A 17,540-nucleotide genomic window follows, 5' to 3' on the forward strand; every position below is an offset into this window, starting at 1 on the left:
TACTCCCACGTAACACCTCTCCTGCGCGAGCTGCACTGGCTACCTGTAGCCTTTCGGGTGCGTTTCAAGGTATTGATCACCATCTTTAAAGTGCTCCATGGCAGAGGACCTAGTTATCTGCAGGATCGCATCCTACCACACACGTCCCTGCGACCTATCCGCTCACACAGGGAGGGGCTCCTCCTGGTGCCGTCTGCTAGGCAATGCCAGCGGGCGACACCTAGGAGTAGATCCTTCTCTGTGATGGGCCCAACCCTCTGGAATGACCTCCCCCCAGACATTCGAACCACCACCGACCTCCGCTCCTTCCGGCAAAAGTTAAAGACTCACCTATTTCAATCAGCTGGCCTGGCACCGTCTTAGTTTTACCTCCCGGGATTTATTTATTTTAATTGGGTTTTAAGGGTTTATAGGCTTTTAACGTATTATATTTATTATTCGATTACAGTCTCATAACCTCCTTCACCAGTATTAATTTAATTGTTTATGTATGTATTTTAGAATGTATTTTAGTGACTGTACACCGCCCCGAGTCCTCTCCGGGAGAGGGGGCGGTCTATAAGTGTGAATAATAAATAAATAAATAAATAAATAAATAAATAAATAAATAATAAAATAAATATAGCAATTCAACTTGATACAGACTTTGGTCCCATTTTGGTGCTAGGAATATATGCACCAAATCAACGCCAAGAAAGCTTTTATAAGATGCTCCATTTAAAAATCTTAGACTGGAACGTTAAGAGTATTCTAATAATGGGAGATTGGAATGGAGTGATTTCTTCAAGGATAGATAAGAGTACAAAGACTAAACTCACTACCAAATTACCAAAGGCTTTTTTCGATTTACAAGACGACCTGAAATTAAAAGATGTTTGGAGGACACAACATCCAAATGAGATGGATTTTTCTTTCTACTCAGATAGACATAAATCCTTTTCAAGGATTGATTTCTTTTTGTTAACACCGGATCTACTTCCTAAAGCTAAGAAATCCAAGATATTCTCCAGGACACTTACCGATCATAGTCCGGTGTGGTTACAAATTGAATTAGGGAAGAGGCCAAGAAGTTCTTGGAGAGTAAATGAAAATTTATTTAGATACGAAAAAAATGTTGATAAACTTAAAAAACATATGAAGGAATTTTTCAGTTTTAACATGAATAAGGGTACTCCCATTGAAACAGTTTGGGATGCAAGTAAAGCTTATATGCGTGGGTGATACATATGAACTTTAAACATAAACAAATTAGACAGAAAAGGAGAAAGGAATTGGAAGATGAAATAAAAAGCAAGGAACAGCTGCTTATAGCAAACCCGAATGACCAGGCGCTCCAGATGGCGCTAAAGCTGTTGAAAGATCAATTTCAAATGCTTATAGCAGAACAAACAGCAACTAACTTACAATTTGCTAAACATAACACCTTTGCTAACGCTAATAAACCTGGTAGGTGGTTGGCTTATACTTTGAGAAGGAATACGAATGACAGAATTATTGATAAAATTGAGTATGGAGGGAAGACGGTATATCAACAAGATTTGATTAAAAAATCATTTGTGGACTATTATGCTAAGCTATATGTACAGGATAATATACAGAACAAGTCAATAGATGATTTTTTGGAAGGAAAAAGGGTTGCTAAAATTTCCGTGCTTCAAAAGGCAAATCTGGAACGTCTGATAACTGCTGACGAGATCACTTTAGTTATAAATCAACTTAAATTAGCTAAGGCTCCAGGGACTGATGGTTTGATTGCAATGTATTATAAAACTTTAAAACTGGAAATGATTGAATATCTTACACAACTATTTTGTAATATACAACAAGGGGGTAAAATACCCTCCTCATGGAAAGCGGCTTTTATCTCATTGATACCTAAAGACAAAGAGGGCCCTAAGAAACCAGAGGATTACAGGCCGATATCTCTTCTGAACACAGATTATAAAATATTTGCTAAGGTACTAGCCAACAGATTGATGCCGGTTATTCAAGAGATTATTCATCATGATCAAGCAGGATTTATTGAAGGCAGACATATGAAGGAGAATGTAAGGCAACTCATAGATTTAATTGACTATCTTGATAAGAATAAGCAAGATCTCTGCAGTGCTGGTTTTCTTGGATGCAGAGAAGGCCTTCGATCGAGTGAATTGGAACTTTCTAACCAAGACTTTGGAAAAGATGGATATGGGACCACGATTTCGGCAGGCGATTGGAGCAATTTATCAGCAACAAAATGCACAACTTATTATTAATGGAAATTTGTCAACAACTTTCGAGATACAAAAAGGCACAAGACAAGGTTGCCCATTATCCCCATTGTTATTTATTTTAACTTTGGAAGTCTTGTTGAACGCAATTCGGGACTCAAAATCCTTAGATGGCATAGCTATCAGGCAAAAGGAATACAGAACTAGAGCATTCGCCGATGATCTGGTTGTTACCCTTTCACATCCTTTGAAATCAATAATCCAGATAAAAAAATCATAACAGAATTTGGCATGGTGTCTGGGTTTAGATTAAATCAAAACAAAACGAAAATGATGGTTAAAAACATGACAGAGACTCAAAGAAAGAGACTTATAAGTTTAGCAGGTTTTGAAATAGTTTCTAAAGTCAAATATTTAGGAATACAAATATCAGAATCAAATACAAATCTTTTCTTAAATAACTATGAAGTGTTGTGGCAAAAGATACAGAAAGATCTTGAAGTGTGGAAAAAGTTACAATTGTCTTTGCTTGGAAGGATCTCAGCAATTAAAATGAACATTCTACCTAGATTTATCTTTTTATTCCAGATGATACCGGTGCTTAAATCAGATAAAACCTTGTTAAACTGGCAAACAACATTAAATAAATTTGTTTGGAAGGAGAAAAAACCGAGAGTAAAGATGAAGATTATGCAAGATACTCGTGAAAGAGGCGGCCTCAGACTCCCAAACCTTCGATTGTACTATGAAGCTGCGGTACTAACGCATGTAGCAGATTGGTTTGGGAAAACAAAAATGGAATTGCTGAATATAGAAGGCCATGATCTTGTCCTGGGATGGCATGCATATCTTTTTTATGAAGATAGGGTGGATAAAGTGTTTAACAATCATGTTCTCCGAAGTGCCTTGATGAGAATATGGAAGAAGCACCGGCCCAATTGGGATTATAAAATACCGCTTTGGTTGGATCTTGCAGACACCATGGGGATTATGAATACTAAGTCACTCGGGGGTTGTTTATATAAAGATGTGCTTATTGCTGATGGGGACGAATGGAAGTTAAAAACTTTGGAACAGCTGTTGGAAGAAGGAATTACTTTAAATTGGTTACATTACATACAGCTACAGAAGAGATGGGAAGAAGATCGTAGGGTCGGTTTTATGGATAAAGAAGTGGAACTGATTAAGCAGATAAAAGAGACTGGCCCAAAACAAGTTAAAAGAATATATAATGTACTGTTAGAAAGAGACTCAGAAAGTGAATTGGTTAAGGATTGTATGATTAAATGGGCTCAGAATTTTGGTGAAGTGGTTATGTTGGAAACGTGGGAAAAAATATGGGTTCAGAATGTTAAATTTACAGTCACAGAATTTAAGGAAGAACTTTTATAAAATGTTTTACAGATGGTATTTAGATCCTAAAAAATTATCATGCATGTACCCAAATGTTCAACCAAAATGTTGGAGATGCGGGTGCCTAGATGCTACCTTTTTTCATGTATGGTGGACTTGCAACAAGATTAAAGCTTTTTGGATAAAAATATGGTGGGTTATGCAGAATGTATTTAAGAAAAGAATACAATTCACTCCGCAAATGTTTTTATTGGGTATAGCTAAGGATTTCACCAAAGGGGAAACAAAATTGGTCTTGCATATGGTCACAGCAGCTAGGTTGTTGATTGCGCAACATTGGAAAAAAGATTTTTTACCGACAATTGATCAATGGATTCAGAAGGTGGCGGGGTTCGGCGAAATGGCAAAAATTTCAGCTTTCTTAAAAGCTCAGAAACAGGAGGATTATACACAGGAATGGGTAAAATGGATTGATTACATACAGAATAAATACCAGACTAGGAAGTACTATATAGCCTTTAGGTAAGAATGTTTAGATTGATAGATGATCAGAGTAAATATATGGGATGCTTGGAATTGTTAGAGTGGTATACAGCGGAAGTCAGGGGGGTGGGTTTGTGTGGGAGGTGGGGGAGGGTTAGGGTGGAGGGCGGGGCAATATATATGTATGAATAAATTAGAAGATGGGATTAATGAAACATTGTTATTTTAGGAAAAATTTATATTAAGAGTTATATATGTTAAATTAGCTTAGAAGATGGGATCAATGTGCTATTATTAATCTAAGAGAAATTTATATTGTGTTTGTTGGGAGGAGAGGGGGTACAATATGTGAACGAGTAATTTACTTTAAGGGGAGGGGAGGGGGCAAAGTATTTGGTATAATAGTTGAATGTGAATTTTTGCGGGGGGGTTGGGGGGGCATAGCATTTGTATGAGATTTACATTGTATGGCGGGGGGGGTGAAAAGGGGGAAAATCTGTTTGTATAAAACTCTTTTAATAAAAAAAAATGTTTACCCCCTCCCTCTGATGAAGGATATGTTGGCCCAATTGGGTAAAGGAAAGATTTTCACGAAATTGGACCTAAGAGAGACCTATTACAGAGTCGGGATTTAAAAGGGAGATGAGTGGAAAACATCTTTCAACTGCCCCCTAGGTTGTTTCCAATTCCGAGTACTCCCTTTTGGCCTGCAGGGGGCACCAGCGGTTTTCATGCAACTAATAAATGAAGGTTTGCATGATCACCTATACAAGGGCGTGATGGTCTATCTTGGTGACATCCTTATTTACACAGAAACATGTGAAGAACACGTGACATTGGTGCGCTCAGTTCTCAAAAAACTCTGCACCACGGAACTATATGCCAAATTATCTAAATGTGAATTTCATCAGGAAAAAATTGACTACCTTGGTTATCGCATCTCCCACAATGGTATCGAAATGGACCCAATGAAAGTCCAGGCCGTCACCGAATGGGCGCCCCCCGATTACAAAGCAATTACAAAGTTTCTTGGGATTTGCGAATTTTTATCAATTTATTCCCTTGCATTGCGCTACCAATTACAAATCTCCTGAAGTCTAAAGGGGAAGCCAAGCCCAAACCGGGGACGCCGTTAAAATGGACTATGGAATGTCAAGCCGCATTCGAAAAATTAAATCGACTCTTTGCAGCTAAGTCTGTTTTGAAACACCCGGACATAGATGCACTGTTTGTTGTTCAAGCTGACACCAGTGATATAACGGTGGGGGCAGTGTTACTTCAAACAAACACTGACGGGAACCTGCAGCCTTGCGCTTATACCTCCCGAAAACTGACAGAGACGGAGAGACGATGGGCTATATGGGAAAAAGAAGCTTTTGCTGTCAGGTGGGCTTTGATGACCTGGCAACATTTCCTTGAGGGGACTAAACACCCTTTTGAGGTGTGGACTGATCACAAAAATCTGGAGGCGTTAAAGACCCCTCGAAAGCTATTTCCTAAACAAATGCGTTGGGCGCAACATTTCAACCGGTTCAATTTCACCCTAAAGTACATCCCAGGAGGGAAGAACTTCATGGCTGATGCATTATCCAGACTCCCTCAAACCAACAGTTCAAAGCTAAGCGTAGTTCATCCAGTCATCCCGGCGAAGAGTCTTGCTGCCCCAATGGTTACCAGAAGCCAAAGCAACTCTAATTTGGCGGTCACAACAGACCTTATCTGCAAACTCAAGGAAGGCCTTGAGTCCAATGACTGGTTTAAGGAACATTCAAATGAATGCACCATGAAAAATGGACTAGCTTGGATAGGCGATAAATTGTATGTTACTGCGAACATGAAGTCTTTTGTGCTTCAACGAGCCCATGATTCCCATATGGCAGGCCACTTTGGATTTGTAAAGACTCTGCATCTCGTTAAAATGCAATTTTGATGGCCTTCTTTGTGCTACCGCTAAACGGCCACCAGAAAAGCCCCAGGGCCTGCTCCAAGGTGTGGCCCGTCCTGCATCCCCATGGAAGGAAATATCAATGAATTTCATTGTTGAATTACCTGAGAGTCAAGGTAATACCGTGATTTGGGTGGTCACAGACCTGTTTTCTAAACAAGTTCATTTTGTGCCATGTTCCAAGATCCCTTCAGCTAAATCGTTAGTTAAATTGTTTATTACACATGTATACGGGTTACATGGAGTACTGGAATGCATAATTTCAGTTAGAGGGGTGCAGTTCACCTCCCTCTTCTGGAAGGAGTTTTTGAAGTTAATTGGCTCCGCCCAGGGGTTAAGCTCTGCCCACCATCCTCAGACTAACGGAGCTTGTAAGAGAACTAATTCTGTTTTGGAACAGTACCTCCGGTGTTTCATCAATTATCAGCAGGATAATTGGGCTGAACTGTTACCACATGCGGAAATAGCATACAACAACTCTGTGCACAGCAGCACGGGTTTCACCCCTTTTAGGGTTGTGTTTGGACAGGACTTTGTACCTATTCCAGAATTACCCCGTGAAAAACCACACATTTTGTCCCTCTCCAAGTGGAGTGACGAACTCCAACAAATCTGGCCCATGACCCGCAAAACATTGGAAGCTGCTCATTGGGCACACAAGAAGCAAGCCGACACAAAGAGGGTAAAGCAAAGGGAGTACAAACTGACACTGATGACCTAACTTTGACTGTGCAGGAGGTTTTAATTAACTAACTGCCATAAATCAGAACTTTGAAAAGTAGAATCGCTGATCGCAAGCCTGTTTTCAAGTGATATATTGTGAGCAGCTTTTGCTTTCTTCTTCTTCTTTTTTTTCACTGGGCAAAAGAGTAAGATGGCCCCAGCTTCTCTTCTGGTTTGAATTTAAGGTGGTCCAGAGTCTCGAAGTGGGATTTCTATAACTAACTGCAATTTTGGATCTGGACATTAAGGTGGAACAAAAAACTAAGATGGCCACCATCGTTTCCCCCCATAACAATTGAAGCAGACAAACTTAAGGTGGAACAGAACTCTGAAATAACTGCATAACCATATAATTAACTGTAACTTTGGAACTAGATATCATGGAAAATTGGGAATTTGAAGAACTATGTGGAATTTTAAGTAATATACATAAATCAGTAAAATCAAGCCTAATTAAAATTTTGAATCCAGAGAAGCAGATAGCTACAGAAGAACTCAAAGAAGAAGGGGGGTGAGACACTGAAAGGGTGGAAGCAGAGGGAAATAAAAAGCACACAAAAAACTCCTTTGCTCCCAGCAATGGTGTAGGGAAAATTGTGAAAAGGGGAGGTGTTCCAACAAAAGGGAAAAGAAAGCTGACAAAAGTAATTTTGGCGGCTGTTAGTGGTATAAGGAAAGTTGAAGCAGGAGGTTACCCCCCAACAAAGAGGAAATAAAGATTATTCATTTGGTCACCTGGGGAAATTTGAAGGGAGTGGATGTCTTAAAATAAAGAAAAGGGAGAAGACAGGAACAGAGAAGTGGGACAAAATACTTACCAGGAAAAAAACCAGATAATTAGAAACTACTATATGGGAAAATATAAAATTAAGATAAGGGCTTTATTCCTAAATATGATAATAAAATGGTGTTGCTATCTGGTTGAACACGATAATGGAAAGATAACTAAATAAAAGTTAAAATATACGGAATATGGATAAATATGAAACTGATATGGGGAGCTTGTAAAGCAGAGGTTTGTGATGTACCTTTTTAACATGATAATCAAATTGAGTTGTGAATTGAGTGAATATGACAATAGAAGGACAGCTAAGCATGGGTCAAAATCTATGTAACATGGACATTTATAGAACCTTTAAGATGATGAACAAAGTGAGATGCTTACCGCTTGTTACTTTATATAATGCATTAAGGGAAGTGTAATGAACACTGAACAGTAAAGATTGTCATCTAGAGATAACCAAGGGTAATCTAATTCAAGGTATAGAAAAATGGAGAGGGAATATGAAATATACCTACAATGGGAAATAATTGTGATAAAAAGACAGAATCACAAATTGTGGGCATGTAAGGATGTATAACTATATAAAGGTAATGATGAAAATAGCTGGGAATTGTAACCAGGTATACAGCTTGACCAAACTTAGGTTGGGGGTGGGTGGGTTTATTTATTTTATTTATTATTATTTATTTAATTAAATTTGTTAGCCGCTCCCTCTCACAAAGGGACTCGGGGCGGCGTACAATAAATAAAAACACATATTATAAAATTACACATTGTACGGAGGAGGTATAAAACACAATACAATATTATAATAACATAGAAATATTAAAATAAGTTAAATTAAAACCCCGATAGAAATTACAAGTTTAAAAATTGCCAGGAGGAATAAAATGGAGCTATGGTTGAGCCAGGCCTGCTAGTTTAAAAGCACTATGACTATATATATGTATACTGTTCTGTTAGATCAATTTTTTACTAAAAAAGAAGAGAAAAAATAAATATGCGTATTGAAAAAGAATTATAAATACCATCAACATAAAAGGGAGCTTGCTCAGAAGCTGAAATACACCAAGTAAATGAGATGAAGAGTGGAAAGTAAAGGAGAAAGGGAAGGGAAGAAGAGGAGAGAAGGCAAAGTGGGAGGGAAAGGAGGAGAGAAATGAGGAATGGAAAGGAGAGGGAGGAGAAGGAGAGAGGGAGGGGAAGTTGAGAAGAGAAGGACAGAGGGAAGAAAGGAGGTAGGGAGGGGGAGAAGAGAGGGAGAAGAAAGTGATGAATAAAGTGCAAATATGGTGTATGGAGAGCAGAAGAGCCAATAATTGGTTTTGGGGAGTTGTCGGTAAGATGAATTGATTTAAACATTTAATAATAAAATATGATGTTGGTTATGTAATAGTATACATATGATTATATGTTATGAAAATGGAAATAAAAAACTTTAATCAGAAAAAATAGGAAATATTGATGATTTAAAAATGATCTGTCAGTTGTTATCTTCAATTAGCTAAATGACTTATATATGCAACATATATATCCATAATATATGCCAATCTATAAAAAAAGTCAAGGAAATGATTCGTCCACTAACAGGTGAAGATGGCAGGGAGGTGATAAGTTACAGGGAAAAAGTAGAAATGCTTAATTCATTCTTTGGATCTGTCTTTAAAAAAAAGAGAAACTAGTTCAACCAAAGCACTACATTAAAACACAGAATAAGAATGCAACCCAAAATAGACAAGAAAATGGTAAGAGAACACCTATCCACTCTAGACAAGTTCAAATCGCCAGGACCATATGGATTATATCAGCGATGGTGAACCTTTTTTGGCTCGCGTGCCATAAGTGGGGGGAGCGCAGGGGGGTTGTGTGCGGGTGTGCCGCACACATAATGCAATACGCAACCCCCCCAGTGTGCATGCGCACACTACAGGAGCGACCCCCCATTTTCTGCATGCTTTTTTCGCCCTCCCCAGGCTCCAGAGGCTTTATAGGTGCCTGGGGAGGGCGAAAACAGCTCCCCCCCCGGAAGCCCTCTGGAGGCTTCAGGGACCTTCAGGACGCTTCCCTGAAGCCTCCGGAGCAGTCAAAACGAACCTCCGAGCAAACCGGAAGTCTGTTCCCAAACTTCCGGTTTGCCCACAGGGCTGGTTTTTTGCGCACCGGAGGCTTCAGGGAAGCTCATGAAGCCTCCAGAGGGCTTCCAGGGGGGGGAGGCTCTTTTCACCCTCCCCAGGCTCCTATAAAGCCTCTGGAGCCTGGGGAGGGCGAAAAAATGGCTTTAAATAAGGGTGAACTCAGCTGGCCAGTGCGTACATGCACGCTGGCCAGCTGACAGGGCAGAGTCTTGCATGCCCTGACAAATGGCACCATGTGCCACCTGTGGCACATGTGCCAAAGGTTCGCCATCACTGGATTATATTCCACAATTCTGAGGAAGCTGGCACATGTACTCTTGGAACCACTGAACAAAATCTTTCAAATCTCCTAAGATTTTAAGATGTTGAAAAGTAGATTTTAGTATACTCACTTGTGGCAGAACCAAGTAGATTTTTTGAAGATTTTTCTTCTCTTATATCATAATCTAAAGGAAAATCTGTTCGAAAATGAATAAAAAAATATATTTGGTCAATACAGTAACTCCTTTTTAACATCAGATCTGCTTGCTTAGGTGGATTAGAATAAATATATTATGGAGTAGAGTAAGAACTATTTTATCATATTATTTAAATGATCCTTAATATTAAATATACAATATAACACTTATTTTCTACCTCCCTATAATTATCAAACATATTTGATATGTTATCAAAAATATTATCTTTTATTAACCACATTAGAAAAGCCATGTCTATGATCTCAGGAATGGTCTTTACCAGAGTATCCATAATGGTAGTGTCAGGTCCCAGATATTTCTACAGGGATGCTGGTATTTTGCGTGGGAGAAAGTGGGGGGGGGGGGGAGGAATGGAGTGATCTGTATATGAAGTTTCTGTTTCTTGCATTACTGTGCTAATCTCTATATGAAGTTTCTGTTTCCCTGCAATGATGTAGGTGGGAAGGGTTTGGTTAACATTGCTTTAAATAGCTGGTTTTGAAAAGTTTCAGTTCTTGCCTAGATTTCTTGTTATTACAAACCTTTCAATAAAAGTTCCCTTTGGAACTACTGCAGTTTCAATAGTGTTGCATCCTTGGGAAGATTGGAGAGGCAAGACCTTACATTAGGCAAGAACTGTAAACTGGTCAACCTGGAGAGATAACAACCCTACTGTGGGGACCATGCACACCATGTCTGCCCAGGGCAGTGACCACGAAGAGGCTGAAGACTAGGGGAGAACCCCACCCCCCAAAATCTCAATGCCTGGGTTAAGGAGAACATTGCCTCAAGCATTTCTGCCAAGCCAAGGTGGTTCATCGGTGTTGGGAAATGGAAGGCTGGGGTGGCAGAACCAAAGATATCCCCCTCACCCATGGGAGCCAACAACCTGGTTGGAAGCAGGAGATGGGAGACCTTTACAACAATGATGAACTGGAAGGAGCCCCAGACCGGCCCAACCAACTCCTGAGGGAAGCCATGAACCTCACGAGGGAGACCATCCATGGCATGAGGACCCAGGACATCCAGGCTTGCACTGCAGGCCAGTTAGAAGTACAAAAGGGGACTACTGATGAACAAAAAGGATCCCCAACCCCAGGGGCATTGGCTGAAACTGCGGGGGTTACTGATAAACCCATTTCCACCATGGAAGATCTGCCCAGGAGACATCTAAATGCAAAGCAAGGCTTGTGACTCGGCCAGAGGAGGCTTCTACCCTTAGAACAGAAGGCGAACAGAACTCTTGGTGTCAATTTCGATGGGAATCCCCAGCAACTGGAATTTTTCCTCACAAATGTACTAACCTACATGCAGGAGTATGGGAGGGATCTCCCTACAGAAGGTGGGGTTGTCACCCTGGCTCTAGAAGGATCAGCTGCACATTGAATGGTGAGCCTCCATAATGTAGATGCACCAGAGCTCCCGACCTTCAACCATTTCGTGATAGCCCTGAGACTGAGATTTGAGGACCCCCTAGCTGACCGCAAGGCTAGAGACTGCGTAAGGCACATCAGACAGGGACGCCGTCCAGTCAACGAGTACAAAGAAGAGTTTCATGATCTGACTTGCCACACAGATTGGCCAGAGGAAATACTCGTGTGTTGGTTCATAGATGGCTTAAATGATGATCTGCGTTGCCCGTGGAGCCCTAGTCCACCTGCACAGCTGGTGTGTCTTGGCTGAGGAAGTAGAAATCAACTAAGCTCGAAACCACTAATGCACAAACTTCTCCTGGAAGAGATCCCTGCCGGGAGGGAGGAAACCAAACCTTGCTCTGCCCCGCCGTGCTCAGCCGCCTGCTTCCATTGCGGGAAGGAAGGTCACCACACAAACGAGTACTGTGTGAGAATGTCAACCCCAAAGGGAGAGAAGCAGGTCAGAGAGAAACCCTCAAAGCCTCCACCGCGTTCCAAAGGTATCGCCCTGAAGTTTTTTCATCTGACATACCTGTTGTTTATATCTCCTTTCTACGAAGCTTACCCAGATGAAACACAGCCGTTCCTTTTATTTTTTCTTAGAAAATCTTTGCTGGGCTATAATCTGGTCTCTTCTTTACTCTGGTCTCTGCAGGGAGCCTGCATCCTGGAATGTAATCTGTCTTCCATTGCTCTTCTCTCTCTGCTCTTTGGGCCCCCACACCAGGAATTTCTCCTCCTGGCTTCTTCTAAAATGGTGTTTTAGTTCTTCAGAAATCGAACAAGTTTTTAAGGGCTTCCATTCGTAATGTTTTGGTTTGCATTCAAAAATGGCTGAAACTATGTCCCACGTTTCATCAAGACTATTTAACACTAACAGCACTTTCTGAGATTCAGGAATCTGCATTCCATGCTGTTCTAATTCAAAAAGCAGAGTCTGCATGTGCAGGAAATGCTTCTGTATACTCTCTTGTGGTAGCAGCCAGGATCTGTACAATTATCTCGAGAACTGCTCACTCACTTCTCAATTTCAGCCAAACCTCCTTTGTAGTTTGTAAATCAGCTATATTCAAAAATTGTTCATTTTCTAAACATAACATGATGTAGGCCAGGGCGCTGCCTTTGATCTGCAGCTGCTAATGGTGCCTGGGATGGCTTAATAACAATATCTCAGTGCTCCTTAGCCTTCAGGAAGAAGAAGTAGCAAGTACAAGAACAAGAACTAGAAGCAAGGAATAAATACAAACAAACTCTTATATACACAGAACAGTTAAACTAATCCATGCTCAGGCTCCGAGCATCTGACATGGTTCACAACAAATCCTGTGTCTCAGTCACCAAACAGTTCCCATTGGCTCACTTTTGTTCCAGTTATAAATTCTTTTTTTTTTTGAAGTTTTTTTATTTTTGGACAAACAAAAACAAATAAAACATAAAACCTTCATCAATTACATATAGCATGTCGTTTGGTTACAAGTTTTTGTGTATCGCCATTTTCAATTGTATATAAAGTCACAGATTATCTATCAGATATACATAGGTACATTATCATTATACATCATTTGTTCAGCTACAATTGTTATTCCTTCATTTTAAACAAAATATTCTAGATTTGGATTCTATATATACCAACATTCTATTGCATCATTCTTAGTTTATTTAATAGTAATATGTCTTTATGATATCACCTATATAATTCTACTATTCTTACGGTATAAAAATTCTCCAACATTTTTCATTTCCATGGTTTTTTATCTAACCACTAACCACCAATTTTATAAAATTGTTCATCTTCTTGTTGTCTAATTTCAAATGTCAATTTATTCATTTCAGCACATTCCATTATTTTTTGAATGGCTCCTGCGTTGGTGTTTTCTCATTTTTCCAATTTTTTGCAAATACAATTCTAGCTGCCGTTAAAACATTTACAATCAAATATTTCAGATCTCTGTTGTATATTTTCGGTATAATTCCCAATAAAAATATCTCTGGTTTAAAGTCTATATGTTTTTGTATCATTTTCTCCAACCACGTGTGGATTTTAGTCCAATATCCTTTAGCTTCTGTGCAAGTCCACCACATACGGTAGTATGAACCCAGTGTCTGATGACATTTCCAACACTTTTCCGATTTGTTCTTGAACATTCTTACTATTCTCGTTGGGGGTAAATGCCACCTATAAAACATCTTATACAAATTTTCCTGATATGCTGTTGACATGGTCGTTTTATAATTTTGAGACCACAGTTTCTGCCATTTCTCTAGTTCAATCCCATGTCCAAAGTTTTCCCCCCAAGCTATCATAGATTCTTTCACTTGTTCTTCCTTTAGCTTAACCTCTTAGTAAGTGTCCATATAATTTTTAAATTACTTTTTCATCAGCACCTGTCAGAATGTTATCTAGCTCAGTCATTTTATCATAGAAACTTTCCGTTTTACGATCTTTGTCATATATAGATTGTATTTGCACATATGAAAACCAATTCATCCTTATTCCTTTCTGTTCCAATTCTTGCATAGATTTAAGTTCACCCTCTGCATTCAGTATTTCGCCTTATCTACCATAAAAAAGCATGTCATCCCAACAGTAAATCATGACCTTCTACAGTCAGTAATCTGGAATTCCTTAAAGTTATCCACTCCTTAACTCACATCAAGCTTGTTGCCTGATAATATAATTCCCAGTTAGCCAGGCCCAATCCTCCTCTTATTCTTGTAACAATTTTAATTTTATTCTTGCTTTTTAAAGTAGTCTTCCCCTAATCTAATTGGAATTGTCTGGAACAAATATAAGATTCTAGGTAAGATATTCATTTTGATTGTAGATATACTCCCTATCATTGATAATTGTAGATTTTCCCATTTCATCAGATCAATCGCAATCTGCTGTTTAAGTTTATGGTAGTTGTTCTCTTTGAGTGTACTGCATTTTGCGGTTAAATATATCCCCAAATATTTAACCTTATTCGTAACTTGAATTTCCAAGGCTTCCACCAATTCTTCCTTTAGTCTTGATGATATATTCTTTGTCAAAATCTTCATTTTATCTTTGTTTATTTTCAAACCTGCTACTATTCCATATTCTTCTATTTTTTCTATTAATTTAGGTGCAGTTTTTAATGGATCCTCTAAGATGAAAACCAGATCATCTGAGAATGCTTGTAGTTTATATTCTTCCTTTTTAATTTTCATTCCTTTTATTTCTTTTTCTTCTCTGATATTTCTATTTAAAACTTCTAGTGTTAAAGCAAAAAATAGAGGTGATAGTGGGCAGCTTGTCTCGTCCCTTTCTTTATTTCAATAGGATCTGTCAGTTCTCCATTTATCGTTATCTTTGCTGTTTGTGATATATCGTTTGTATGGTTTGAGTAAATTTTTTACCAAAGCTCATCTGTTCCAGTTGTAAGAACATAAATCACCAATTCACATTATCAAATGCTTTCTGTGCATCTAAGAAAATCAAAGCCATTTGTTTTTTGGGATGCGCCTCATAATACTCCAAAGTGTCCAAAATTATTCTCATATTTTAATTTGTTTCTATGGTAAAAAACCATTTTGATCAGAGTGAATAAAACTATTTAAATATTTTTGAGTCGTTCTGCCAATATTAAAGAAAATAGCTTATAATCTGAGTTTAACAGGAAGATAGGTCTGTAGTTCTTCCCCCCCCCCCAATTTTTCAATTTTATTAACAGACATATAAAATACACACACACAAAACTTAGACGTACAACACATTTACACAATGCAATACAAGCAGGAGCTTCCTGTTCTTTCTAGTAGCAATTATCAATCGATACCGCTCACCTTATATTATTTCCCATTCAATTGTATTTCATTTGGGTTTCACCATTCTTAACTTTCTTATTTTACTCATAACTATTATTTTTGAGTTTTGTTACCTTCCTTCATTGATTCTTGTTTCTTTCCTCCATCCACCTATACCATTTATCCCATATCTGGTAAAATTCTGATTCTTCTTTTCCCTGAATTTCTTTAGTTAGTTTGTCCATTTCAGCACAGTCCATAACCTTTATTATTATTTCATCTTCACTTGGCGTTAGTTTGTTTTTCCATTTCTGGGCAAAGGCAATCCTTGCCGCCGTAATTATATGTAGTATTAAATACGGGATTTCTTTTTTGTATTTCGCAGACATTATTCCCAATAAAAAAATTTCAAGTTTCCATTCTATTTTAACCCCCGTTATTGCCTCCAGCCAAATTTTGATCTTTTTCCAGAATTTTTTAGCCTCCTCACAGGTCCACCATAAATGGTAATATGTTCCACTTTATAATGCCTTGGTAAGGCCACACTTGGAATACTGCATTCAGTTCTGGTCGCCACAATGTAGAAAAGATGTGGAGACTCTAGAAAGAGTGTAGAGAAGAGCAACAAAGATGATTAGGGAACTGGAGACTAAAACATATGTAGAACGGTTGCAGGAACTGGGTATGTTTAGCTTAACAGAAAGAAGGACTAGCGGAGACATGATAGCAGTGTTCCAATACCTCAGGGGTTGCCACAGTTATTAAGTTGAGCTTATGTTTAATTATCTCTTTTTTCTTTTTTAATTTTATTCTTTGGGTCTTTCTGGAGTTCATCTTCAGCTTCCATAAGTTCCTTTTGCATACATTCTTGTTGCTCTTTTTGTTTTCTAGTTTTTCTCGCCATGTAGGCAATCGTAAGGCCTCTTGTGTATGCTTTCCTAGTGTCCCAGAGATTTTGAATTGAGGTTTCTTCTTTTTTATTTATTCTAAAAAATAGTTTAAATTCTTTCTCCAGCATTTGAGTGTATTCCATTTCGTTTATAATATTTGAATTCATCATCCATCTTTTTCTTCCTCTTTGACCTTTCCATCTTAATTTAATGGATTGTGATCTGCCCACTCATTTGCTTCTATTTCAATTTCGTCTACTTGATTGCATAGACCAGATGAAATCCAAGCCATGTCAATTCTTGATAGGGACTGATGGGGGTTCGAATAAAAGGTATATTGCTTTCTTGTTTTGTGCCTTTCTCTCCAAATATCGTATAATGTATATTCCATTGCCATGTCAAAAAAGGATTTGGGTAGCATATTTTTTGTTTTATTTTTCTTTTTGCTTTCATAGTCCATTTTTTTATCCACTATTGCATTATAATCCCCAATTAAACAAATATTTTCATATTCTAATTCATTTATTTTGTTGTGCAATTTCCTATAGATTTCCTCGTTTCTGATTTGGTGCATATATGACTATTAATAATATAGTTTTTTCTGTTGTCTTTAATTCAATCATTAGTATCCTGCCTTCTTCATCAGAGTAGAGTTCTTTGGAATTTATTTTTTCCATTATATAGGTTGCTATCCCTCTTTTTTTTAATCTGCTAGTGCTGTGTATAATTTCCCTAGTTTTTTTGTTTTCCAGTAAGTTCTTATGTTCCCTTTTAATATGCACTTCCTGTATACAGATTATATCTACCTTCAGTTTCTTAAGTTTATTAAACATCTGCACTCTTTTTTTTTTGGTGCGTTCAGTCCATTCAAGTTTGTTGAAATAATTGTTATTTCCTGGTCCATCTTTAGATGGGGTATTTTTTGTTGCTTCTGATTTGTATCTGACTTTTCCCTCTCGCGACCTCCTTTTCTGCTCTCTCTTTCTTGCCTCTGTTCTTCTTTCCTGTTTCTTTCCTTGTCTTCTGATGTTTCTTCCTCTTGACTTCTACTTTCTAGGTCCTCTTTACTTCCTTGTTCTTCTTCCCCTGTGTAGTATTTCTCATAGAATTCCTGCGCTTCTTCTATATTATCTATCTTATACCTTTTTCCTTGCCAAGACACCAGTACCCCTTCTGGTACCAACCATCTGTACATTATTCTGTTTTAATTCACTGATTTGTTAAAAATTGGTATTGTCTACGTCGTTCACGAATTCTCCGTGGAATCTGTTTAAGCGTGATCAACTCTTTTCCCTGGTATGTAATCGTCCCTTCTCTGGTTTTTTTTAATACTTCATCTCTAGTTGTTTTTTTGGCAAATCTTACATGAACTTCTC

The 17,540-nt window shown here is 38.4% G+C and overlaps 1 protein-coding gene across 2 annotated transcripts in view; it reads right to left on the reverse strand.

The window, feature by feature from the left end:
* Positions 1 to 17,540, reverse strand: part of SUCO (SUN domain containing ossification factor) — a 261,352-nt gene that overhangs the window by 57,274 nt on the left and 186,538 nt on the right. For both annotated transcript variants that reach the window (XM_081947135.1, XM_081947134.1), the window contains one exon: positions 10,026 to 10,091. In XM_081947135.1, coding sequence (XP_081803261.1) covers positions 10,026 to 10,091 — 66 coding nt within the window. The remainder of the gene's footprint in view (positions 1 to 10,025; positions 10,092 to 17,540) is intronic.

Source organism: Natrix helvetica, assembly GCF_964273705.1.
Source record: "Natrix helvetica genome assembly, chromosome: 3".
Taxonomy (NCBI): domain Eukaryota; kingdom Metazoa; phylum Chordata; class Lepidosauria; order Squamata; family Natricidae; genus Natrix; species Natrix helvetica.